This window comes from Chiroxiphia lanceolata, chromosome 8 (assembly GCF_009829145.1).
Source record: "Chiroxiphia lanceolata isolate bChiLan1 chromosome 8, bChiLan1.pri, whole genome shotgun sequence".
NCBI classification, from domain to species: Eukaryota; Metazoa; Chordata; class Aves; order Passeriformes; family Pipridae; genus Chiroxiphia; species Chiroxiphia lanceolata.
Window position 1 is genome coordinate 17,509,519 of NC_045644.1, and position 27,990 is coordinate 17,537,508.

Consider the following 27,990-nt stretch of genomic DNA (forward strand, 5'->3'; position numbering starts at 1 on the left):
ACCTGGAAGTCCAGGATGTGGGTCATGCTTTGATGAAGTCCCACAAGGATCCCAGATATGCAGCTCCTATCAAGGAAGCTGTCAAAGAGGCCACACATGATGCAAGTTTCTGTGTAGGCCAGTGGTTTGTCCTCAGGAAGTCAGACTCCAAAGGCCTGAAGTCAAGCAGAAAGATGACTCATTTCAGAGGGCCACGCTGGTCTGTCAAATCCTCAGATGAGAATGCATCAGCTGGCATGAACTCCTGCCAGCCTGCACAAGAAAACAACCCCCCAACAGCATATGTTGTCATTCTCCACAGGAGAAGCACACTTCTGCAGTTTTCTTCTCTCTCATTATCCACAAGGATCTCTGACCACTTACACTGTGATTTCCGCAGCTTGTCACATTCATTTCTCCCCCACCATTCTTCCACTTGGACCTTCTCCACAGGAGGTTCACTCTCACCATCACGGAAGCACTGGATTTGCTTGCCTATCTCATAAGTGCTTTCAGTGCAATCCCTTGATTATCTTGCTCTATCTACTCCAGTGACTTGTAAATGGCTTTTCAGCTGCATGTTCCAGGCAAGCGGATTACCAGATCATTCTCATGGAAGCTCCTATGTTTGGAGAAGATGATAGAGAAGCAGCTAAATGAAAATGGGGTGAGGGGGTCTCTATTTCCTGATGCCATTTATGTAAGAAAGAGTTCAATACTCCACTCAGCTGCAGAGCTTTCAACTGCAAGACTTCAAAGCACTGATTTTGACTTACAAACAACTGCGAGAGGTGAGAACTCAGTTAAGGTAACAGAGAGCCTCATCCTCCCATTTCTGCCACAGCCTCACTCTGCAGCCTCTGGCAAGACACTGAATTTCCTTGTTCAGCTCCACTCTACAAGTGCCTCCCCAGAAAGATGGCAGAGAGGGGCAGTGTTAGAAGCAGAGGATGCTTTCTTTTCAAGGTACATGCTTAGTATGAGACTTAGAGAAGTAAAGGCAGATCCTCTTTGTCACACTTATTTCAGGAGCCAATACCTGATCAATCCAAGGCTGTATTTAATGTGTTTTTCCTCTAACAAAACAACTTTAAAGCTATCTACTCCTTTAGTGCTGCCAAGCTGAGTCACTTTCTTAAAGGCTAGGTGGAAGGTCATGGGGGCCCTTACTGCTTCAATAAAAGGAATTTTATTACAAGCTGCTCTTGCCATTTTGTTCTCCATTCAGCATATATGGCAATACCATCTGATTTATTCATTTCTGGAAAAGAGGTATCTTATTTTATAGACTTGACACAGACACATTGCATTGTCATGAAGAAAACAGATACACGGGATAAAACAAAAAAGCTTCCAGTGTTGGTCTTCTACAGTCTTTCATTTTACTTGGAAGTTGCTTCCACAGATCTGCCTTCAGAGATATCAGCAAGGAGATCTCCATCCTTAAAGTGCACATATCCTCCATGATGTCTGCTAGGCAGGCATTGAAATGTGGGTCTATAACTCCCATATTTCAGGGAGAGCTGGCATGTGAGCAGGGCAGATATAGCTGGCAGGAAAACAAAGTAAATGCAGAGAAGAAAGAGTGAGGAGAAGGCACTCATGTCTCACTTTACAAGATCCCCTGCTCCCAGAGTGAAACTCGTTGCTTACACGAAGTGTAAGCAGCATGTGGCTGTTATTCCACGCTAGTTCAGACTCTCAACCTCCTTTGCAACACAAAGGTCGCTGGAATAAGCGACCCTATGAACAAGGACACTCTCAGATGGTCACACCGTGTTAGACATTACATGTCTATATAGGACCAAGTCATGTGCAGAAGACAAAAGAGGAAAAAAGAGGGAGGAGGGAAAGAGGGAGGTGGCATTGAACTATTTATGGTTCCTGCCCAATACTCTTCAGAGAGAGATGTATCCCTTAGTATAATGTTTCCATCAGTGAATGCAGTATTCCAGCTCATCCTTTGCCTTTTTAAAACTCAAGTTAGCAAGTAATAACCTGTTTCTATACAGGCAATAACCTGATCTCAGATTAAGGCAGTGTATGTTAGGGCTGGATTCAGCCACACCATACCTGCCAGGGTGCCCATAGAGCCATGCTCCTGGCATGCCAGGATGAAGTGGATGAGGATGCCTGGGGCAGACAGGGAGTCTAGACTCTCCTGCCCTAGGGTATGTGATATCCTGCCAAGGCCGTGCTGAGACTGTTTAATCCTATTAAAGCATAAGCTGGAAGTACACGATACTCATTAAAAGAAATAGCTTGCTTTGTTCCCGAGATCTAAACCCCACAGCAGCAGACACTGTGGGATAACCCACCATTATTGATCTCTGCAGGCAGGGCTTGCCATTGGCTTGCCATTCCCAGCACCACTGCCTGAAGAAATCCCACAGCCCTGCTCTTTGCTCACATATGGAGACATAGGTTTACGATCCCTTCTCAGGACAAGTGCCAGAGTTAGAGCACACGTATTTCTAAAGGGAATTTGCAAATACAAGGGCCCAGCTAGTCCTCCAGCTGGTGCTTTACAGGCACACAGAGTCCATACAGGGCCACAGCCAGTTGTCACTGTCCCCACACTGGCCTTCTCACTATTAAAGTACCGAGCAGACAAAACCAGGCATATCTTCTATCCCCCTCACTGAGTGTGTTGCCAAGTCTCTCACTATTGCTGCTGACTTTGCATGCACAGTTACAGAACGCTAGAAACAGAGTGCACAGAAGCCTTCAGGCTAGGAAAGAAGAAAAAAATATTATCTGGTTGTGTAAGTCAATAAGTAAATCTGTTCAGGAATAGTAATCATTTATCAAAAGGTGGAGAAAAAGATTGAGAAAGATAGGCTGTGAAAACTCATCCAGATCTCTTAATGTATGGAAGGGGCAGGAATTCTATGGCACACGGAGCTTTTCTGCAACATCCAACTTAAGCAGGGGATTCAAGACTTCCAATGGTTTTAGCTGTTAAACTTAGTAATATCTGAAACATGAAGAAATTTTCCCCTTCCAAAACTGTTTATTTTTAAGATACTTGTGCTGCAGTACAGCATGCATTGTTGGTTAGATACCACATTACTAAGGAAGTGATGAAATCATCATTGTTACTTTTGTTCATTCCACCCATAATGAGTTGAAGGAATTTATACCATTCAGAAAGACAGAGCTGTTTGTATCCAAGCAATCATTGCTGGCACTGCAGAGCTTGATGCAGGTGTGTGCCCAAGGACACATTTCCCTGAAGCTCACAAAAGGACCGGGAAGGAAAGGGACAACCCTACTGAAGCAATAATGCATCTGAACCTATAGAAATCAACACACTTGTCTGACCATGTTCCCCAGAGAAGCTTTGTGGGGGTGTCCAGATACTTGTCTGGTTTGTGGCTACATGGAGCTGGGCAACAAAAACCCCTCAAAAACAAATAGGAAGAGAATCAATAAGACAACAGCAGCAAGAGGAAGACAGACATGTGCATGTCATCAAGAATTAAATAGTTGTCATTCCTTCATGCATATTTCCTGTCTTGTGGATCTGCATCCCCAAGTACTAGAGCATCACCTCCCTGTCTTCTGATAACAGAAAGCCTGCCCCTCACTAGTGACCATAAAACCTGTTATTTAAAGGGACTATCACCTGATCCTGCTTCCCTGCCCCCTCAATCAACTGAGCTGTCATTCTTCCCTTTCCCTTGATGCTTGCTTCAGGTAACCTCCCTTTAGATCTTCACTAAAACTATTAATTCACTGTGCTGCTGAAGAATCACCATGGATCCTTCCATAGTCTCTGCATCCACTAACAGTTTACACAAAGCAGAAGTCCTCCATTCTCTGTACACAGGAATGTCTTTTTAAGAAAGTGATGTTGTCTACAACAAAACATGAATTCTTTTTCACCAAAACAAAAAAAAAAAAATTACACAACACTGCCTTCACATAGCCAACTGCAAGTGTTTTTTTTTCAGAACCCATGCAGTCAGTTATTTCTTAAGAAGGTGCTTTATATGCTCTCCAAGGCAGTATTCATACTATCCCACATATTCTTGCTGTTGCTATGGAAATCATTCCTCCGTAAGCTGATGTGCAAATGCAGGTCTCATTGCTGAGTAGAGAGGCTAAAGGTGTGCATGAGTCAAACTATTTGTTGTGCATTATTCCTCTGCAGCCTCACTGCTGCTGGGGAACAGGGGAAGGAACAATTAATGTCTGCACTGAGAGTGCCTGCAACAAGGAGCTGTGGAAAGAGTTAGCAGGGTGTCAGCAATGCTAGAGAGTCATAGGAAGGCTCTGGCTGTTACCTGCAACCAAACACAATTTAGTCATCCAGCTCACCTGCTCTGGGTGTTACAGAAGTGACAGGATTCAGGCACAAGAGGTATAAAACATCATTCATGGTGTTTTCAAACATTTCAGGGGGAAAGTAAGTCATGAGGCATCATCATGGATACAAGGCAAGCAATTCCCTTTCACATCTATAGGCCTGAAATTACTCAGAAAAGTGAATGATAAAATCAGGTTTTTGACAAGGATCTGCTGGTGGCTAGAGAGAGGCAGAGGCTTAAAAGCTGATGGAGATCCCTCTAACTCTGGTGAAGCAGAAAGACCAAAGGGGAAAACCTACAAAAATCAAGCTTCTTTGCATATGCTGTTTGGCAACTCAACTAAACATGGTTTTCACACTGCTTAATACCTATGAATAAGCATTAAGGTGAATATTGGAGTACTCTCAGTCAAAACACAGCTTGATGTCAGCAGGCACTTTTTAATAACAACCACTGCCCTTTCACAATGCACCAGAAACACAGGAACCTGCTGCCTTCAGGACTCAGCAACCCTTTACTGTGAGTTGAGATGAACCCATTGGAGCAGAGGCCATGTGTGGCAGGTGCTGAGCTCCTCTGTGCCCCACTCCAGCCAAACACAGGTACTTCTCTGCGTATGGGAGGCTCTGTGAACATTTCAACACAAACATCCCACACCCATTTCTTTCCATCTCCCCTGGAATACTTGGCAGTAATTTTCATAAATATATATAAGTAGTATGTCTCAAGGTAGTCCCCATGCCTGGGTAGTTTCTTAGTTCATCCCTTCTGCAGCCTGTGGGTGGGAACTGGGATCAAAGAGGGAACAAGGGATGTAGTGAACTCAGATTTATAGTAGGTTTTTAAGGGAGAATAGGGCTTTTCTATTTTTTGCAAGTGTTAGAGTGACCATCTGAACATTCAAGATTTTTTTTTTCTTCAAACAAAGAAATAGAAGGCTGTAGCAGAGAAACGCAGATTCATCAAAAAAGCAAACATGGCCTATTTTTTTTTCTCCTTCATCCCACTGAAAAAACTGCTCCTGCAGAAGATTGACAAGCGGTCCATCATGCAACTGAAGGTTTCTAGTCACATCTTATTTCCTTCCTTACTGCTCTACAAGAAACAAGTGTTCTACCAATCCTCTCCTCTGAATTATCATCTGCCATAGACATTAGGGAACTCTTAGAAGCAAGGCAAGAAACTTAGAGTTACAGAGTCACAGAAGTTTGTGAAGTTTTTACACCACTTTTTCCTTCTGTTTTGGTCAGTCACCCTGCAGAAAGGCAGCTAATTAAAGAACAGATTCCAAACACACAAACAGAAGTCTGAACTTCTACAAAATATCTCAGATCACAAAGACAGCAATTTCAAAACACAACTCCTTTGAGGCACCATTACATATGACAATTAAACACAAACACAGTAAACAAGCTACAGCATATTACTGTAAAGAAAGCAAGCAGATCTCCCTCAACTGTAGCCCAAAACATAGGCAGCACTTACTTCAATTCAGGGCTAGAAGGGAGTCTGTTATCACCTAAAGCTGCTGCACTCCTGCTTGCTTTCCCATGTGGAGGTGGTCTGGTCTGCTCTCCTTTCCTCTCTTATGAGCTACCTGGAGGGGGTCAGCTGCTCTGTGGTCGTTAGGAGAAACACCTGCTAGTTCAGCATAGCTTGCTAGTAGAGTGTGGGGGTGGCTAGGATTTAAAACAAAAGAAGAATTAGTTAACGATTCTTTATGAATATTGTTGGGTTTAATTATTCATGAGCTATAATGGGCATTTTTGTGGTTAAAAATAACTTACTCGATAAATACCTCCTAGTATTCTAGTAAACTATTATACCATCTATTGAAAATGCAATGATAAGCAAATAAAAGTGTTTCTAATTGCTTTAAGAAGATATGGTATGAATGTGAATAAATTACATTAAATCATACTATCATAGAGAAGTATCTTGTGATTTATAAATTCCTACCTTATGTAAATTAGTGCCACAGAATTCTGCAGCCCCATGGATAGCTGTCCTTTGTGTTGTGGTATGAATAACAAACTATGCCTCAAAAGCTTCCTAATATGTGGGTGGGAGTTGGAGAATACAAATGACATAAGAAACTAGAGGGGTTTATTTCAGGAACAGCTTAGTATGTTAGAATATAGTATTAGAGATTAGAAGTTATGGATTACAGATTCACTGTCTTGTTAGGAAGGGTGTAAAAGAAACACTGAAAGAATAGTAGAGATATGGCAAAGAGCAATGTACACATGTGCACTTAACATAATTAATTGCCATTCCTGTTATTTTTAGTATAATGGCATTCACAATGAATCATAGCGTGAGTGTAAATTTAAGAAATGTGATTGTGAATGGATTTGGTACAATCTGTTTATGACACTCATAAGTACAGATACAACGCCACCGTCAGAGGGACTAGGAAGGATTCTTTTCATGTACATCACAGCCAAAACCTATAAATTTAAATTCTGAACAAGTTCTTAAATTTGCTAATCATTAGGGCCATTTTTTTTCCTTTTCAGGTGCCTCATTTCATGTAAACTGATTGTGTCTTGGCATCCAGTTCAGGGGTTGAGTTTGAGCTGAAATGCTTCTTAAGATATTTGATACTCTTCTGTAACAGGTGTAAGTGAATGTAGAAATACAGATCAATCAAATGATAGACTGAATTCAATAGTTTTCTAGGATAATTTTCTTCAACAACAGAACTAAAACCCAAGTCACACCAGAGACAACATTCTTGCAAATGTTAAGAAAGCTTATGTTTTCAGGGGTTTCTTCATTATAAAGTGAAAGATTAAATTAGTACATGTCAAGAGAAAGGATGCACAGCAGAGAAAGGGGAAGAGGCATTACTGACTCAAGTTCTGCTAACTTTTAGTTTTCCCCTGGGGCAGACACTATTTTTCTGCTTTGTATGAGGAAAAGTTACTAAAAAAAGGACTATGCTATGGAAAAATTACTGAAAAAGGACTTCTACCTCTCATCTCTCCATAGCAATTGCACCTTAATTTACGTGTGTGATGACAACAGGGGACACAAAATACACATTTCAGTGCCAAATTCTAGAATTAAACTGCAGGGAAAAAGGAGGGCTTGTCAGCATTTGAGAAGCAGTATCCTTTCCATCACACTCCGTATGAAGTACACCCTAAGATATCAAAAGCTCTCAGCTCTGATTAACTCCCACAGGAGTTTAGTGACTCAGCACCAGGCAAATGATCTCAGCACATTTCAGGATGAGGCCATTTCCCTACTTGATAGCAAATATTGCAGCGGTTCCTTAAACTGAGTCTATACACATAAATATGCTCTAGTAAATCTCACCATCAGTGCATCAGCCCAAAATTGGTTCTCTCTTGGCTGAACATTATGCAACTTGGCTTCACTTGACCAGCAACACACCCAGAGGGTCAGATATAGGGGAGATATTTTCATCTGAGTAGACTGTTAGTGAAACCAAAGGCTATCCATCTTTCCCTGCCACTCCCCTTTGTTGCTGGATTTATTTTCTGACAACATTTGTCCTGTAAACAAGAAAGAACTCATGTGCTTGTTTTTGTAATTTTAAAAATAATCCCAGAACCTGTTAAAGGTTGATAGTGTCTAATGCAATGTGTTCTGTCCTTCCAGAGGAGAGGAACTGGGCTCTAGTGTTTTTTTCTCTCACAAAGCAAAGAAAGCAAGTGATGTTTCCTTCTCTTCTGGCTGCGCTTTTGGCCTTGATTTCAAATCTCTGTCCATCAAATCTAGATTTAGAGCTGGAAAAAGACAGATGACCACACATTATTATCAGATGAACCGATTCTACTGACACTTGGGGTGGCAATATGCAACCTACTTCAAGAGGAAACTTCTGGTTATTTGGCTGTTGAACACAGCCAAGTTGTTGTTGTGCACACAATAGAACTGTTCCGAATATTTTCACTAAGTCCATCATATCCAGGATGTGTCTGGACATGATATGTGATCAGATCAACTGTGCCACCCCCTTGTGCCTGGACTGGAGTGTCTAAAGGCACTGGAGCCTACAAAGAGCTGGTGCAGTTTGTGTCCCTAACAGCTCCCATGTGTGGGACGCATTGCACTGTTGGTCACTGGCCTGCACTGCACCCCTACACAGTATAGTAGTTTCTCTGTGTGCTTTACAGCTCCTTGGACTGTTTGTGGTATCTCATTGTATGTTAACAAAAAGCAGATTTTCGTAAGATTGCAGAATTCTGTGAGTTGGAAAACTGATTGATTCATGGAAATATTATTTCAGGTTAGTTCTACAGTGTAAATCGGTAGAAAGGCATGTTTTTGCCAGAAGACTGACTCAGGATTACTCGAAGAAAGGAAATGCAGAGTAATCCAGTGGAAACCTCACGTTGGTTGGTAGCAGCTCAGCTCCCTCCATTCATCAACAGAATAAATCCTCCATGTGTTTTCTTCTGATGATACCAGACATCAGCACAAAAGGCCCACTGCCTTTGGAAGCACAAACTTCCAAGTGCTATGGAACAGGATGCGCATGTCCCTTGTCCTGCTGTAACCTGGAACTGAATCTGATTTAAATGCAATTCATAGACAGGGCTACTACAGTTACACTTTCTCTCTTGCAGTGAGACACAGTGGCAGCTACTCAGTCCTGGTATATCTATAGTGGTAGAAAACAGTAACTTGATACAAAGAAGGCATCAGCAGCAGTCAGAACTCACTGCTCAGTGACAGCGGTTTGTGGTCTAGGAGTATAGCTCCAGATGATGTTAGGATGACACCTCAGTATCCCAGCCACAGTGGGATACACAATTGTCCCCATATGACATGAAAGGTGACACTGTCCACAACACACAGTTTTAGCCATTAGACATTTGTCATGAATATCTAACAGCTGCAGCTGGGAATAATTTCTAGTGTGAAGGTCTTGTGTTCCCTGAGCAGACAGAGTAGACGGGGGAGTCAGCAGCTGCTGCAGTTATTAGTCAGCCAAAACTCTGCAAGCTTCTGACCCCACATGTCTTCCCTGGATTTAGTGGCTCCATGAACCTGCAGCTGCAGAGGCTGTGGAGGCGGTGTTGCACTTGCTCTGATCAAGAAGTGTGTTGCAGCTCCATGTCCAGCTCCTCGGAGTAGCTGAATTTGTCCACTTCTGACTGATGCTTCTAACAGTTACTTCACTCCTCTTTCTCACTCACAACTATTACAAATAATAAATACCTCCTGTCATTTTTTAAAAGATACTATTAGCAGCTATTCCCTTTTATCCCTCATGCTCAAGCCATCTTAATGAGGTAGGAAGTATGCTCACAGAGCCCACTGCACTAGTTCAGCCTAGCAAAAATCTCACAGATAAATATCCTTGCAAGCTGGGAAGAGATGATTGTGGAGACTAAGCTATGTTTGGAACAAACAGCACTTAGTGAATTTTTCAGATAAGTTTCCTTTTCTCTCCTGTGAGCAGAACTGGTATTACTAACTTGTTCCTGGGAAATCTTGTGGTTGCATTTTTGTGTTTAGTTGACTTAGAAAAATATCCTGAAAGAGAGGTGAAAAGCCTTGACACAGAGACAAGTTGTGCACTTCAACAGGGTGATGTTTGATTGCATCTAGGGATGCTTTCATATGTATGCTCTGCTTCACGTGACAGTTCTTTATGAACCATCTCACTGGCTGACAGCACATAGATGGCAGGACAAAAGTGAGATAAATTTGCTATGTGCTGGTCAAAGAGAGGGTGTAATGATTAGTTTTCATCTTAAGTGAACTGAGGCAACCAGTGTCAAGTCCAGAGTAACTTGTGGCACAATGTTCTGCAAAGATGCTGAAGGTAGCACCTATTTCATTATTACTGGGTTTTCAAAAGGTGATGTAGACTAATTTATGATTTTGGATTTCTGCTTTTAACTGATGATGGTCTTACAATGCAATGGAGTAGCTCAAGGGTTTCTTCTGTTAGCATCATCTCTGTTTTGGACATATTGGGAAGTTTCATATTTATCTGTGGCATCTCAGGAGATGATGGATTTTAGGCAATAGACTTCAACTCACATAAGTTATGAACTGAATACTACCTGGAAAAAGAAATAGATAGAATATCCTGAAATGCACAGGGAAACTTTACCATTTCATCCTGAAACCTTTGAATTATTTGCTTGAATGAAATGCTGGAATTACAAAAATTTAAAATCTGTTCAGTTTTGTATTTGTAGGCTTGTACTTTAAAAAAATCTATAGGCACCACATGGACTGACTCCGCCTGGCTGTAACTTTGTAATGAACATGGAGGAACTCTCAGATCAAGAGCCTGCAAGTTACCTGATTCTGTTTCTGAGCTGGTGTCAAATTCCCTTGTGGTTTCTGATGGCTAAGTAATTGCTATAGTCCACTGTGCTTGGTTTTATTTTCAGTAAGAAATGGGTACTGTAGTCTTTGAGTGTATTAGATACCATTTTCAGAAGTGTACACTTCACTGGAGTACTTCTGTGCCAAGTCAGTGATTTTGGGACAATTCATAAAAGTCTTTTGTGTGTAAGGAAGAGCAGCACCCCACTGCAAGCAGAAAACAACTATGGGATTGCTTCAAAACTACCAAGGCCAGTTACCTTGGCATTTACAGGTGACAGAGTTTGCAACATTTTACAGGTTTGAAACTTTCCATTTCAGTCTTTCTTTAAATAAAAATGTCATAAAGATGTCAGTGAAACTCTATCACTCTGTGAAAGCTGCTACATGTCCCTGCTATTATTCTTAGACAATAACTACCAAGAAAATGTTTGTCTTTTTTTCTCACATTCTAAAGGCTCTGTTAACATATAGATAACTGAGATCTTCCTGAGTAGTAAATAATCATATTAATTAATGACCATGTGAAACAAAATACAAAGAAAACATACACTTCAAAGGACTATTTATGTGCATGTTAGTGCCAGTAACTCCAATGGAGACAAGTGGGAGATGCACATACAAACAAAAGGGAGAACACGTTCACCACAGTGGATGGAAAAAGGCCAGCCTGGAAGAGAGTGGAATGCATAGAGGGATTTTAAGCAGGATTACAGATGCCTGTGGCAACTCACGACAATAAATTATAGTAAGATCAAAGAAAAACAGAATGCTTTGATAAGAGATTAACAAGTGCCCTTCTCAAATGTACAGTTGTAACTAAAAGCAAATAAAATTACATTTTAATCCCATATTCAAGGTATTACTTTTTTCCCCCTAGTTTTATTTATGAATGACTTCTGGCACCTGGGGATAAAGACAGCTTCTTCAATGTCTTCATAGAGCCAGCCACCAAATAAACATGCACTCATTATTTTCGTGTACGTATCAAAAGTTCTGATACAGGACATGGGGTTTGGGTGCAGGTGGTGTAAATTTCAGAAAGATTAGGTGACATGTTTAAGCTAAAAGGTAAAGAGAATCCAGACAGCAAGGCTGCTGCTTTTCTTGGATTGATAGCTAAGTATTTACCAACTCGTAATAAAGATAAAAGCAAAATTGGATTTGCTTTCATCTATTTTCTAAAATCATTTCTTGCCCTAGAACATAATGAACATGTGCACTATTGCTTATGCAGCGCAGTAAAAAAAAGTAGTTCTTTGAAAAATCAGCAGAAAATTAAGCCGTAAAGTCATAAGTTACTACAAATGTGATTATACTTTCATGATCTTATACAAAATGAAAAAATTGCCTTTTTTTTTTGTTAATTTACAGCTAGCATGGGAAGATGTATTATGACTGTTCCCCTTCAGCATCAGGCACCCTGACATGCATTCTGCAGTGACTCTGAGATGGCAGAAGTATTTGCAGGTGCTTAATGCTAAATTCAAAACAGAAAGGGTAGGCCTTCAAATCTGAGCATGTTAATGCTGCAGTTGTCTAGAAATTCTGTCTTTGGAAAAATCACTTTCATGTGACTCTTCCTCATTTCTGAAAAAAATGTTCAGACAGTTAAATCTCATGTCCATCTAGAAAAAGGAATCTAGGTGTTTGTTTTTACATTTCTTCACCATGAAATTTAGTGTTTCATTTGTATTAACGCTGTCCTGTATCCTCACCCTCGATACACCAGGGAGAGGAAGAAGTATCTTCCCGGTCTTTCTGTCATGTTATAGTGAGAACAGCCTGTCTCTACACTGGCTTTGCCACACAGATGGTCTAAAAAGACATGAAAAAGAAGCAGAGCTCATAGAAAATTTCTTACAGGGTACGTGAATTAGATATGGGCAGAGCTTCAGGAAGAACTGACTGATCCTAGTCACAGCCTAGTCACCTTCCCAGCTCCCTAATTTGGATAATAACAGACTTTTGGGGAAATGGCCTACCCCACGGTCTCCTTATCCAGCTGACTGTGGTGTGAAGATGCCTTGGCTGAGACAAAATAGCTACGAGGGAAATTTCTGGTATTTTCCCTGTGAAATAACAACTTACTAAAAATAGTGTCTGCAGATTGCAGACCCGGAGAAACCAACTTAGATAATTCACTCCTCCTTCCTCCTTTTGCATACGCTCCCTACACTTTCTCCTGAAATGAAACAGAATACAGAAATCCCATGTCAAAGGGTTGCAACAGACTCCTGTAAAACTTCTGTGTTACAGAAGGGCACAAGATTTTTCTCCAAGTTCATCATCTGGCATAAATTTGCCTCTGATTATGAAACTTTAGAGAACAAGGTACATTTGGGTTTTTTTGCCTGCTTTCTTTTTTTTTTCTTGGTTGGTTTTTAATTACTCTCTTCTCTAAAATTAAACTCAAATTGCATTTTTAGTATATGCCATGTACCTATAACAAATTGACAAATAAAGGGCAAATTGACTTTTCTATCTGTGTTTGCAGTCACAGAAATACTTCCCCTCTAACCTCAAGAGGATGACCAACATAATATGATGTAATGCAATTTCAAAGTTGCATCAATGCTTTTCCACCCTCACTGGTATTATCTCATTCAAAGGAGATACTTGTTAAAAATAGCTTGGATATAAATCCAATAATACCTCACTGACAATGAAACCTCATCTCATGGAAGGGGAGAAAAAGCTTTTCAGCAATTTAATGTGAAGCAGGTTTACACATTTACATTTTAATTGCAATATGTTAAAAGCAAAAAAAAACCCCAAACAATAAACACTCCCCCCCAGTCCCCAAACATAAAAGGGTTACTTTTTCCAGGTAATAGTGATTTTTAAAATCTCCTCAAGCTATTTCTAACATTATAGTGGGTATGACTTCTATAAATGAGAGGCTGCTCTGCCTGAGTGCATGTATAAGTGTTATGACACACTACTGTTTGCTAAGAGATTACAAAATCAATTCTTTATGAAAATATCATTATATTTTAAAGCAAAATCCACCCAATTCTTTCGCACTTTGGTTCCCTGAGCTCCCTTTTATTCACAAGATGCAGGAACCTCCCTAAGGCAGAGCATCCTCTTGGGTTGGATCCAAAGATCTCACAGGACAGCTTCAGTGTCAATAAAGCAGAGAAGCTCCTTTTTGTTACTCCTTAGCTCCCAAGATATTTTGATTGGCTGAAAGTGATGAAAGAGTAAATAACAGGGAGGCTGACCTGACTGGGTTCCCAGAAAACAGGGGGAAGAGTTAACCAAAGCTTTATCAAGAAAGAACCAGACACATTACATGCAACGGATGCTAATCCATGTGGTTGGATGCAAAGCAGATCTTTTCAAAAAAGTCTCTTTTCACAGGATGAAAGGTCTGGTAGAGAGCACCATTCATGTTAATGCAGTTTACTTGGGTCTTGCCAAAGCATTTCATTTCATGGCATATGTTGGTATGATTAAAAAGCATGCATTGTATGGAATTAAAAGGATGTACTTTGGAAGAACTAAAAGCTGGCTCAGTGACAGATTGCAAAGTGGTGAGAGTAACGAGTGGAACTATTTCCAGCAGATTCCCACAAGGATCAGTTCCTGGTACAACATCGTTTAGTATGTTCATCACGTGTCCAAACAATGATGTAAAATCAGTCCCAAGCTGGTTGGGGGCTGGAGCACTTACTATGTAAGAAAAGGCTGGGTGAGCTGGACTTGTTCAGCCTGGAGAAGACAAGGTTTTAGGGAAAACAAGAACAGCCTGTGAGGTTACAAAGAAAGCAGAGCCAGGGTTTTTACAGAGGTTTGAGGGAAGAGAATAAGAGACCATGAGCACAAAATTGAAAGAGGGAAAGTTTCAAATGCATATAAGGAAAAAGAAATCTCTATGAGGTTACTCAGGCATTGAATCAGGATGGCCAGGGGGGATATGAAATCTCTTTCCTTGGAGGTTTTTAAGATCTGACTGGATGAAGCCTGGAACACCCTTACTGAATTAAATTTTCACTTTGTTTTGAGCAGAAACTTGGACTAGATGACCTCCCACGGTCTCCCCTTGTGAGGAATGTAATTGGGTTGATTCTGCCTGGAGAGCGATTTGGGAATCCTATTGGATAACTACTTCAACATGTGCTGTAATGTAAGGCTACAGGGAAAAGCAGTGGCTAGAGGTTATTTGGTCACTGCTGTTAAGCAGCCCCACACAAAACCTGCTACCTTTGCAGAGCGGAATTCCTAAAATAGAAGCAGCAGGAAGTGAACATCACTCCCTCAGGTACAGCCTGTGAAGTCTTGCACTGCTGCCCAGCAGAGCTCTCCTGCATCTCCCAAGCTGCTACTTTTGCTGTGTAAGTGGAGAGAAGGACAGCTGGGAGCTAGATCTGTTCCTGGGCACGCTATGAAGCATTTCAGAGAGAGGTTTGTATCACCAAAAACTATAGCAGAGCACTACTGGGGTGAGAGGGAATTCTTAAAAGCTTTCAGGCAAAGCTATAGCAAGATTCAAAAACTGGAGGCTTTAAGTTAGACAATATGAAATTCTAAATAAAAATAAAGTTACAACATGCCACAGCTTCTCTGGGGTGAAGTTGAATTCTCCTTTGCTGCCAGTCAAAAGTACTGCCCATACTTTACTGCAGAGCAGGTAGTCAGTGTAGATGTCTGTTGGATGACTCAACATGACTCAAGTGACCAGGATTTGCAGGCAGGCTCTCACTGTTCTCTACTTTAAGCACTTTTCTAAGCACTTTTCCCTTCCTGCCTGACTTGGAGCTGTTCTGGAGTATTTATGAATGGTAGAAATCTTTTAGACAAGTCCACATTGATACAGAAAAGCCTTTTTGCAGCAGCTGAAGGAATAGTATACATTGTTGACCACACACAAATGTAGTCAGAGGTTACAAGAACAGCATCAGCACAGGTGTGCTGGAGCAGTGGGACCCTGACCTATATTGCTGACTAGGAAGGCAAGCAGCCTATAGATAAACTCATTTGACCACAGACAACAACCCTCCGGGTGCGTTTTGCTGCACTTGCTTGTTAGCTGAGATCCATTAAGATGAATTATCCAGATTTGCATGTTGTAAAAATGTCATTATGATAAAGCTCACAGCCTCAGATAAATTCAAATACCTTGTTTTTAAATAGAAATCACGGTTGTATTTTTATCTATTATGTGAAGTCCCCAACTCTGATGTCATTTGAGGAGGGTTTTTTTTAAGGTATATCTTAAGTGATGCAACTATTGACTCATTGCTGGTTTGGGTTTTGACACCAGAGGACTGTGTTGGCCAGACCAGCAACCTCCTAGATTATGACTCCTTTGTTTCTTTAATAACAACTGATCTGAAAAAAATGGAACTGTAATCTATTTTTTTAATTTAATAATTTCTTACATTCTAATTTTGTACTGAGGACTAACTTTCTATTCCTAAGTGAAATAGTTTTGTGGGTATTTTTTGCAATATGGAAACAATGTGCTTCTCTTTAGCAGTTTCATACACAAAAATACACATTGATAAGAAGTCTCTAAACAAATGACATGACCTGACCACTTTAAAAAAAGTAGGCAGAAATATATATCACTATGTTGAAAAAGTTGGAACATGAGTAGAATAATTTTTATATTATAGTTGACTAATTCCCAAACTGCTTTATATCAAAAGTATCAAAGATGAATAACAATGTTTCCTGCCTTTTATGGAAAACCAACATCTAAAAAGAAAGAGGAGGAAACAAATGCAGTTCTCGCTATATACTATTCTATACTGCTCTGTTGTATGTGGATATATATAAAGCATGCTGGATGCTCACTCACATTGCAAAATAAACAAGCCATTACACACCAACACATCACTAATCCAGGAGGAGTAAGCTATAGGTCACTATTTCTTCTGTGTGCCCTGGTTATGAATTTATCTTTGGCTGCAAACATGTGGAACATAATCTGCTGGATCAATAACCTCTTAGGTGCATAACCTCTCCCCAACAACTGATTTTTTCATACCTTTACTTATTCAGCAGCAGGAAAAGGACAAGAGACAGCCAGGCAGAATGGCATCCAAAGGGCAGCATCTTCAGATGCATGGACAGAGCCAAGGGCAGAGTGCTGGAAAATGTAAGGTAGACAAGTACAGCAGTGACGGCATTGAAAACAGGATGGTCATACACTTGGCAGGAGGTGGCAATATCATCTGTATCACACATGATGCTTTCACTCTACCAGTAATCTCTTAAAAAAATGAATTACAAACATTCTTTACAGTAGTCAGAGAGTTTCTGTTTTGATAGCAAGGAGCAGGGTGTGCCATGGTTTTCCGTCTGTCATGCTGAGCCTACCATCCTTTTGTGCTTTCTCTGTGGAGGATTTTTGTGTCAATATCCAGTTGCCTTACACCTTGCTGATCATTGCTCTGCCCTTATCCTTCAGTGGAGTGGCAAAAGTTTTTCAGATTCCCATCACACATCGCCCACTGACCATCTGCTATTACCACTGTAACGAGAAATCACTTGGTGAAAGGTGATTAAGTGGTTACAATCCAGGACAAGGTTAGAAGCTCATTATGCTACTTCCCCTCCAATATTAAGCAATAGTGATAAGCCAAGAGTCTTAGCTGATATGAATCAGTGCATTTCTGCTATTTCAATAGTGTTGCCTTGGTTTACATGACATTTAGCTTAAAAGCATTTACCATCAGGTTAATTTAGATTCCAGCCTTTGGTTTAAGTGGGTTTCTGTGTGCCACCATTTTAAAAAGGAAACTTGGGATAATCAAGGAATATTCTTCTCTATTCTGTATTATTGTTTTAGTCATCATGGACAGAATGCTTTAAAGATAAATAAGCTGTGGGGTCTTGGTAGCACTCATGATGCAAGAATTTGGTTTCTGTTTCCCCTCAGAGCACTGAGGTTTCCTGTAAAGCTACTCTCACTCTGGATTTATGTACCATTTGCAGAGGAAGCCCTATCCGCTTAAAGCTTCCAGTTAAGCCTTTGCTGAGTCAGTTTTATATATCAGGTTGTTAAAAAAAAAAAAAAAGGAAAGCAAAAAGAGGGAAAAGTGAGCTTCAAATACAAGTCCAGAGGAAGTTCACAGCTCCTTAAACAGTTTTTGTTCTTAAAGCAAGCATTTCTCTTTCCACATCAGGTCTCTGCTGTGATCTGCTTCTGCTAAGCCAGAAGCACTCTGTGCAGCCATCTTTTAGGGTTGTGGATTTCAAGACAATCTCCCAAATAAGATTCACAGAACTGAACAGAGTGGGGTAAGCTGTTGCAGCACCTTTGTAAACTAGAAAAAGCCACACGGAGCTGAAAAACTGGCGTGAAAAAAAAGTCTGGCAGTGTGATTCAGGACATACCACTTGAGGGGAATGATACTGTTGCTGTACTTAGGTTTGGAAAAAAATGTCCTGAAAGGTTCTCTTGCTAGCACATACTCTATTTTAGTTCTGGGACTCATCCTCTAATGTCATATATATTCTGAGTGGTAAAGGAACCACCTGATGTCCAGCTTCATTTCAGGGAAAGGGAGGGCATAGGTATGATGGGCACTAGAAGACAAGTTTGGACGTACTCAGATTACTGGGGGATAGTTCAAAGGAGAGACACCTTGAAAGGTCAGTGTCAGGAATGCAGCATGCTAATGATGCTAATGATACAAACAACATGTGGGATAGTTATGTCTTGATTTGGTAAAGAACTTATGTACAAGTTGTACTTGGAGCACCTGAGCAGCTGTATTCATTTCAGCCAGGTGACCCACATGCCTGCAGCCAACCTTACACCTCATCAGACAGGAGCTCCAAGCATTACACAATTACGGAACCGACTCTTCTTGGCATTTATCCACACTCTTTGAATACAAAAATTAGTGCATCTTCCCCTTACAAAACTGCCTTCTGCTGGTGGTCATTCTTCAAGCTACTCTGATTCATGGCAAAAGAAAAGCCTTCTCAAAGGATTCAATAGCTCTTTTTCCCCAAAACACACACATCATCTGTGTATATTTGTCTGTATCCCATCTTATTGCCAAAAATGAACAAATAACTTCTGTGCCCCTATTCTCTCATATCTAAAAGAAAAATATTGCCAATACTAAGTTTTTTTTGTTTGTTTTTTTTTTTTTGCATAAAAGGACATAATTCATTATTTGGCTTATGACCGTTGATGGACAAAGTTCCAGAAAAATGCAAATCTTGCTGTTTTGAGATCTTACACTGATTGTAACTTATCACATCATAGGCCCTTTTAGCACCAGAGACATCATTCTGGCTTAGTAATCCCTCAGAGAATTCCTTCCAACAAATATAGAAGACTGTCATCATGATGAGAAAAAGCCTTTCCCCTAAAACAGTTTATCATCCAAGAATAAATAGCAATGAAAAAAATGGGTTTCCGAGACTTTAGAGGTAATCGATTTGTCAGGAAGATATTGCTACAAGCATTGTACATAAGCCACTTACCCTTTCCAGTGTCTTACAGTGATCTGAATGTCAATTAAGAAAAAAAAAGAAGATGAAGTTATAATGCTGTATCAACAGGCAGCTGTCCTAGTGGGCACTGGGAACACAGAATGACTCGCATTGCTGAGCAGTGCAGTCATTGCCAAAGAATGATGAGCTCACATTTCATTCTGATTCACATACCCGGTGTGGTCAGACTCTGAGGCTCACCCCTCCTCGCCCAACTGACGCCCCCCTCCCTCCCTGCCTCGACACCAGATCTGGCTCGTTAACATGTCTGGAATGAGCGTGAGCCTACCTCTCAGCTGGCAAGCACAAGGGGCATACTTGGATTCCCAGGTTGGAAGATTATCTCATTCAAGCACAGTTCTCCCAAAGATATATAAGCAAAGTGAGTGTGGTGGTCCCTGCAGAGCTGGTCTGAGCCCTTGGGAGTTTCAGCCATATAGGCTGTACAGGAGTACAACCCCCAAACACCAGCAAATATGACAATGATGATGAAAGTAGAAGAGCTGGTAGGTACAACCTTCCTTCATTTACTCACAATTACTTTTCTTTCTAGGCTGTCATTACACCAGGCAGAGAAAGATGACCTTTCTGGATCACTGATTTAGCAGGTTACCAGCACTGCTGTGCTCTAGGTGCAAACCCTTATATATTTTCTGTTATCCTGTTATATTTTCATTTTAAATTTTCTTTGGGAAGTGAGCTCACCACAGATACAGCTACGTAGCTGTTTGGATTTTGCATCAGAGCACAGTTCACCAGGAAGAAGAGACTGACCAGATTTAGCTTGTTTATTTGCCTTTGTCCTTTAATTTTTACTTTTTTAGAAGCTAGGAATTTTATGATCACTCTAAGTAATTCCAATCTAATAAGGCACTGAGAGAAGGTATTAATGCAGAGAAACTAAAGTATTTTATAATACTAAACAAACAGTTTAGTAATAGTATTGTTTTCTAATAATATAATATACTAACAGTTCCTACAACCACTGCTGTTCATGATGTAGGTAAGCCTTTGAAAAATAATGTCTAAACCAGACCACAAGTGATGGGACATGCCACTGCAGTGTTTAGACTAAGAATATCTGATCTGTTCGAGAAACTGGGAAAACAGGAACGATACAGTAAAGCTCTGCTTCTATTTTCCCAGATGACTATGTTAAGATATAACTGCCATACAGCCTAACTAGTTCATGCTGTCTTCAATTCTTTGGCATAAGTTATCTCTTTGTACATACTTAATTGGGCATCAGAAATATTTCTGAAAGCTATTGAAAGCTGTGCTGCTGCACAGCACCACAAAGCTTCTGTGCGGGAACATCCTTTTCCCATTCTCTTATAAATGGGACTTTAGTACTGACAGTGATGGGTAAAAACAGCCTTGAAATTATTCAACAACCTGATTTAACTGCATGGGATGTGTTTCAATAGAGCTGGAAGGTCCCAATGAAGGAAGCCTCTCCTCCCATGCTACCTGCTCAGTTCCCGTACTCAACACTCGCAGGGTGAGAGTGGCTGGTTGGGGTGGCTCTTTCCACCACAGCCTTTTAAAGCCTTCTGGTGAACCTGACACAGGCTGGCAAGTGAACAAACAAGAAAACCCTGAACAAAAAGGATGCTCTTCCCAACCCTCTGGCTTTTGTCAATATAGCAGCACCTCAGCTGCAGCCAGGCAGGGAGTTAGACTGTGAGTTGGCCTCATGGATCTGGATCCAAGCCCTGAAGATGCCAAGGGTGGGTTGCTGTGTGGATGTGGGAAATCTGCCGTTGGGCGAGATTGGTGTAGCCATTTGCACACACAGCTAACCCAGGCACAGGTGGAATGATGTCTGCACTCAGTCTGTCCCACACAGAACAGGAACAAGGTCCACCCTAGGGAATCCATCCCAGGTGATGACCACTGCAGTCATGACACTGCTTATTATATTATATCACGTTTGCATTTACAGGTGACTGGGAAGAAAGCGGATGATAAAGAGACTGGCAGCTTCCTCCCTGAGGACTTCAAAAATGGGGAGTATGAAGCTGCTGTGAGATTAGAGAAGCAGGATGACCTAAAGACAGTCTCTGAGCACTCGCTGACCCGAGGTGATCTGGCTTACGAGAAGGGGAAAAACCTAGAAGCAGAGGTAGGCTCTTGGTTTTTCTGCTTGGATTTTTATCATCCTGTGTGCATTTCCTGCTGCAGTCCTTGAAGTTTTGCCTCTTTCTAGGTTAGAAATACATGCATGTGAGCTAGATAAACCCTTGGGAGATGTCCACCAAAGGAGGTTGGTCTAAAGTACACTGAACGCCATGGAGATCTGCTGATTTCTGTAGCCTATGGCTGCAGGCAGAAATGCTTTGAGGCAGAAGCCAAAACATCCCCTATAATGTCAGACTGAAACTGCAGGGGCTCCCTCCTTCCTAGAGTCACCTGGTGCCAGCTGTCAGTAAGGGGGGAGCAATCAGAGCCAGTTAGCCACCTTCAGCTTCCACACCTAATGACTGCTACCAAAAATAACTAACCCACAAAAGACATGAGTGCATTTCTGAAGCCAGAAGTCTTATTTACCACGAAAATGTTCTTTTTATGAAAACATGGCATTACGCTTTATGCTTACTAGCACATTTGGGAAGAACAATTACAAATGAAAGTGATACTGGTCTACAGAAAATTACCATTTTCTATTCCTGGAGCATGACAATTCTCCCCATTTCCTAAGAACTGATGCTTTTTTTCCCCCAAAACACATCTTGAATTCTTTGGTGAATAAGGAACGAACTGGTCTAAAAATTTAAAGTGATTTGGAAATGAAAAAGTTTAACTAGCAGGGGAAACGACTTTTTTCTGAAAAATGAAGAGTGGGAAACTGAGTCTCAGAAATATTAGAATAAACACTACTACTTAACCTTCAACAGAGACATCATTTCTTGCTATAGAGGCTTTTTGAGTTCCTCCAAAACTGGGTCCTAAGAACTTTCTGGGTCTCCAGTTGATCCACAGTCCACTCAGCATAATTATTTTCTATAAGGTCAATGATCTACAGATCAAACCCTAAATGGAGAGAACAATAAAAAGAAAGGGTGGAAATAGCCTGAATAAGAATTCAGTTGACAAAACTGTATTCTATATGACAGGATATCATCAAGGTATTTACCCTTAATGACACCATGAATCTGTCATCTGTATTGACCCTGAGTTATCCCTTGTTTGTGAATTCCCCTTCTGAAGTCAAGGACATCTCATGGGATCTCAGTTCAGGCAACACATTTTCCCTTGATATTAGCAGTGCTCCATACTGACTTCATGCCTGGATGCTTTTTATAAGCAGGCTTGAAGAAATCTTAAACATTTATTGAACTGCCCATCAAGGACACTGAGGACATTCTTTGTAGCTTACCAAAATAAAACACTTGCTGACTGAAATGCTAAGATCGGTCTAAACCTTGTTCTTTACTTAAGGGTATGTTTTTAGTCAAAGAGAATTAAGTTCCAATAAATTAGGGGCTGCATCATGAAAGTGGTTGAAGAAAAAACTGCAGGAGTTTCCCAGCTCTGATAAGCTGCACATGAGATGTTTTAAATTTTTGTGCCAGAAGGGATGGCAGTGCTGCTCTGACTCCTGGCCTAAATTCATGCTCTCTAGCCCAAAACATATGGCTGAAGTAGAAGCTAGGAAGAGGTCCAATGGAATATGAAAAACTATAGAAGACAAAGAATGTCTCACACACTTAGTAACTTATTCCAATGGTCAGTTAGCCCTATCTGCAAATAATAATATTAAAAAAAGACAGCTTATTTCAAAGTTCATACAATCTTAATGGAATTCAGCTGAATAGTAACACGCTGTCCTGCCACTTTGAAAAGGAAGAGGTGGTCACACTCAGCTCAACTTGCTGGCTTCCCTGATTTGTTTCAGTTGAAGAAGAAGAAATTAGAGACAAGGACAAAACTTGAAAACTTGGAGGATCTTGAAAAAATTATTCAGCTGAAGAAGAAGAAAAAATGCAAGAAAGTGAAAGTGCCCGTTTTAAAGGAACCTGAACCAGAAGTTATTGTAAGTTACTTCAAAGTACCTTATTCTGGATAAAGCAGTAGTGGGTGTTTGTGCCACACACATTTATGCCCTCTATATTCTTTCTATCAGACAGGACCTGTGGATGTACCCACGTTCTTTAAAGCTGCGCTGGAGAACAAGTTGCCAGTAATTGAAAAATACCTGTCAGACAAAGGGGATCCAAATGTCTGTGATGAGGTACAATCTTCCTTCCTAATGCAAAGCCTGCTACAGAAGAGGGGTTATTACAGAACAGACATAACTTTTACCACAAAGTTTTGTAGCTTCCAGCCTTATGAGGAGGAAAAAGGGAGGGGGGGGAGGAAATAAATGCTGGAAGTTTTGTACATCAAGTTTTCTAGTGATTAACGAGCCACTGAGACCCTTCAAAGTCATATTACCTCAAAAGAGTCTTTATATTTAAAAGAAAGTGGTTGGTGCCCAGGAAACCCTGATTTTCAGTAGTAGGTGATCTTCCAAACCTATAGATGAGGAGATAAGAAATTTGTCTGCAGAAAGACAGAAATAAGTGATGCTGCCTGCCCTCACATTCCATAATGCATAAGCTGCATTTCCAAAATGCAGCATAGCATCTTGGATGGGGAACTCAACAGGCATCATATTAAATTTGAATACCATACTGCAGATACTTCTCACATCCTTTAAAATGCTGGGTAGGCAGCCCTCAGCTATCAGGTTGCTATTAATATTTAGCAGATTTCAGGTTTCAAAAGTATAAGCTGTTAAAAATGAATCAGCACAGAGTATGTATTTGCCATCGTCCTAGGGAGAAAGGGAGAAAAGATTTTAAACATCTGCTTGTGCAATACATCATGTCTGACTTTGCACTGTTTCAATTGCCAGTACAAACGCACTGCATTGCACAGGGCATGCTCTGAAGGACATCTAGAGGTGGTGAAAAAGTTGGTGGAAGCTGGAGCCCGGCTTGAACAGAAAGACATGGTATGCGCATCCACTCACACCTTTCCAGAAACTGCTTGTTGTTTTGTAAGTGCCAGGAGAAGCACTTATAGAAGTGCTTCTTACAGAGGAGTATTAAAAGGTCTTACAATGTCTTGTAAGTTTATCCTTAAAATAACACTTTTGAGAAGAGGTTTCACTTTTGAGGAGGGGTTGTCTGCCTTGCTTTGCCAAAACGGTTGCTGGAAAACACAGGAAGCAGAGGAACACGCTGGCCAGTCGAGTGCCACAAACAGTAAAGCCTAACTTAGGGTAAGAGAGCTGAGGTCAGGCTACCACTTCAGCCTGCTAGCAGATGCTGGAGATACCACTGTCCCACACATGTATCCAGGGCTCACTGCAATGTGCACATTCTCCACCAGGATTTCAAGGCAGGCTCGGGAGAGCCCCCTGCTCCTCTGGAATGCCAGCCACAAGGGTTCCTGACTATCAACAGCTTCTGCAGCTGTTCTTTTGCTTCTCTACTCCTAGCTCTTTGTCCCTTTGCTGAACAGTTGGCACTGGCCAGCCTTGCTTCCCCAGCAGTGCTCATGTAGGCTGTGAGAAGCAGGAGGAACAACAGGAACAGTGGGACCGTCAAGGGACATTCCACTCCTTCCAGCAGAGCTCAGAGCAGAGAAACTGAATCTTGTAGAGGAAAAGGGTTCTAATTCACTTTGTGGATCTGGATAAGTTGTGGGCTTTTTGTCTGTTTTTTACAGAGAACCATTCTTTCCCTTGAGCTTAATTTTCTATGCATTTTAGAACCCAAAAGGCATTGAATAAAAAACATTAACTAGCACATACCAGCCACATACCTGGTGAAAGACAACTTTTAAGCTCACAAAATAGACAAAACATATCCTCTCTCACAGCAGCATTGCCAAGATCTCTGTCTTTAGGAGCAACATGCAGCTACCATGAAGAGTGAGAAAATCACAGTGCTGCAGAAATTAGGGCAAAATAAGAAAAGCTGTTACTAGAAACAATTCAGTGATCACAGTGAAGTGCTTTAGGTTAAATTGCATAAAAATTATTTTTTATTTAGAAATTTGATCAAAATAGTTTAACGTTTTTAATATAATGATATATTAAATTCCTTTTGTTTTCCTAATGCAGCTTCAATCTACAGCTCTGCACTGGGCATGCCGGGGAGGTAGTCTGGATGTTCTGAAATTCTTACTGGACAAAGGGATAAACATAAATGCAAGAGACAAGGTATGTGCTTCTGGGACTCTGCAGCTTTTTTAATTGTATATGAAAAGCAGATCCTTACTCCTAGTAGATAATTTTTGGCAGCTGTTTTTGAAGCAGCTTTTACCTGTTCCATGCCACTGACAGCTTCCTCTCCTCCCCCCTCAGCTGCTCAGCACCCCTTTGCACGTGGCTGTGAGAACAGGGCGATATGACTGTGGGGAACATCTCATTGCCTGTGAAGCAGATCTCAACGCCAGAGACAGAGTAAGTACCAGCAACCTCTTACCTGTCAGCTACCAGGTGGCATCAAGCTGCTGACTGCCTTGATGTTCCACTTGCCTGTAAAAATCCCTGACTGTGCAGTTGGGGCTGGACTGTGGTGCTGGACTGGTGGGACTGACGCTGTGGTCCATGTCTCGTGTCTCTAGGAAGGAGACACTCCAATGCACGACGCCGTGAGGCTGAACCGCTACAAAATGATCCGGCTTCTGATTCTGCACGGAGCAGATTTAACTCTAAAGAACTGCGTAAGTAATAGCACAAAAATGAAGCAATTCAAAATGCTTTAAAATAAGTTTCCCTTCAGAGCAGTTCCATAGGCTTCAAGGCTGGGAGAAACTACTGTGAATGGACTTAATCAGATCACTTCAGAGCTAATTAAAGCAGAGCTGCAGCAAGGAAAGTGTAACTTGGGGGGAGGTCAGGGAAAAAGAGAAAAACCCAGTACCTCTTTTAAAACTAGAAAGCATCAGCTGCCACTTAGAGAGCATCACATCTTTCTAAGATTTATTTTAATTACTCATATCATACATTGAAAAGATACAATGGACAGACATTTACTCTGCACAGCTCTTGGGCTTTGACCACCATTGAGACAACAAAGATCTTAGCTTGTCAGAGAAATCTCCTTTCTGTTAAGCCCACAGCTGATAGCCAGCCCCAGCACTACATCTGGATGACTGGCTGCTAACCTTACCACTGGGCAACAAATCCCTGTGGCTCAGGGGAGCTTCAAGAAGTCCCACACCTGACTCAGCTCACAGCTCAACTCAGCTCACTGCAGCAGCAGCAGTGTTGCTGGAGCTCTATGACTACTTGTTACTACCCTTTCTCCCAAATCCAAACCTAGCAGCAGTAGCATGGGGTTTAACATTGCCAATCAATGTTTTTAAATGACAATCAATCAAAACTTCAGGGGACAAGGAAGAAAACAGTCACCGCAGCACTCTGCACTCCCTACTCCCTGCCCACCTCCCTGAAGCAGGGTAGCTCCTGGCATTATCCCTCATCAGGGTATGACAGTGATAGAAGACAAAGCCCCAAAGGCCAGATACTTGCTTTCTCAGACTTTGTCTGCACACAAAAATTGGTCTTATTTAATTCCTGTGGTTCATACCCTAATTAACCAGTACAAATTCTCATCTGAATTCTGAATTAAAGAAAAAAGCATCTTATTGAGGTTTCACCTAAATATATTTCTAATCAGTTGAAACTATAAGAAACCTGCATGTTCTGCTAATCACAGTATTTGCCAATATGGTTAGACTCACTGAAACCTTTTGCTCTGTAGAGCAAAAGTACTCTGACCTTAGGGAGCGAGACTAAGTCTTGAGCCTGTGTGTGCAGAGGGGTCTCAGATCAGGAGATGCAGTGGTGTATCTAGGAAAGAACAAGGACTCGGCAACCACTGGATGAAATTAAATCATGCTTCCTCTGCTTTTTTAACCAGCAAGGGAAAACCCCCATGGATCTTGTTCTTCAGTGGCAGAACGGCACCAAAGAGATATTCAACAGCCTGAAAAACAATTCCAAAAAGAGTGTCCACCCAGGCAAATTCTGAAGAGAGAAACCAGACCACTCTCTTTTTGCTGCTTTGAAATGCTTCACTCGAACCTGGATGAAGATGCCCTTGAACACAGTATTTTTATTGAAAATATTTATGGCACTGGATTATTTGAGGTATCTTCACTGAAAACTGCAAAAAAACCCCTGCAAAGTAATTATTTTAAAAGACAGATTGAGTGTTAAAATTCCACTGGCTCTAAAATGGCTTTATTTATTTCTATTTATTATTTATTTATTTAAAAGTAATTTTTAATGATTCTTAATATTATTTAAGCTTTTTTTTTAAATAGAGCTTTGCATCCTAATGCAATCTTTGTCAGCAACATAAATCCTTTTGTCTTAAATGGCAGTATTTCCAACCACATTAGCAACTTTCCTCAAGCCTTCCAACAGCTCTAAATGGCGAATACTTGCAATTGTTGCCTTGTCTCTGCTGAATTCTCACTATTAAAATAATCTGTGAAATGAGCAGTGATATGTGGAAGGGCAATGGAAGAAGGTATACTGAGATGCCAAGTGGATTTAAAGAAGTAGTTGAGTAATGGTGTTTACACAGGGTTTGGCAATCGTGGTTGATAAAGAGCTCGAGGACAGAGCTCCAACCATCATGTAATCATTTGGACTGGAGGATTCAGATGTCATGTTGTGAAGGTGAGAGGAGGCAGTATCAGAAATGTGAATTGTTTTTAAGCTAGACTACTACAAAGTATGATGACTGAAGAATGCAAAAATCAGATTATGTATATTTGTAAATTTGTACTGCTTTTTCTGTACATTTTGAACTGATTCATTTCAGATTAAATAAACAGAGTGGTTTCTTTTTATTTGCTGGAGTGGATGATGGAGTGGTGAACATGCATGGGGTTATTTTTTCTC

At 40.9% G+C, this 27,990-nt stretch overlaps 1 protein-coding gene and 1 long non-coding RNA gene across 2 annotated transcripts; one reads left to right on the forward strand and one right to left on the reverse strand.

Annotated features, from left to right (window-relative positions):
* Window positions 1-1,230: 1,230 nt before the first annotated feature.
* On the reverse strand, window positions 1,231-19,116 carry LOC116790167. Its single transcript, XR_004358279.1, has 4 exons — window positions 19,068-19,116; window positions 16,944-17,097; window positions 5,778-5,971; window positions 1,231-1,528 (listed from the first exon to the last, which is right to left on the reverse strand). It is a non-coding gene; the product is annotated as an uncharacterized LOC116790167 (long non-coding RNA).
* Window positions 19,117-19,476: 360 nt separating this feature from the next.
* Window positions 19,477-27,935, forward strand: ANKRD1 (ankyrin repeat domain 1). Its single transcript, XM_032694911.1, has 9 exons — window positions 19,477-19,582; window positions 21,022-21,201; window positions 22,975-23,112; window positions 23,203-23,310; window positions 23,977-24,075; window positions 25,192-25,290; window positions 25,435-25,533; window positions 25,698-25,796; window positions 26,999-27,935. The coding sequence occupies exons 1-9, from the start codon at window positions 19,553-19,555 to the stop codon at window positions 27,107-27,109; spliced, it is 963 nt and encodes a 320-aa protein (XP_032550802.1). The 5' UTR covers window positions 19,477-19,552; the 3' UTR covers window positions 27,110-27,935.
* Window positions 27,936-27,990: the final 55 nt, after the last annotated feature.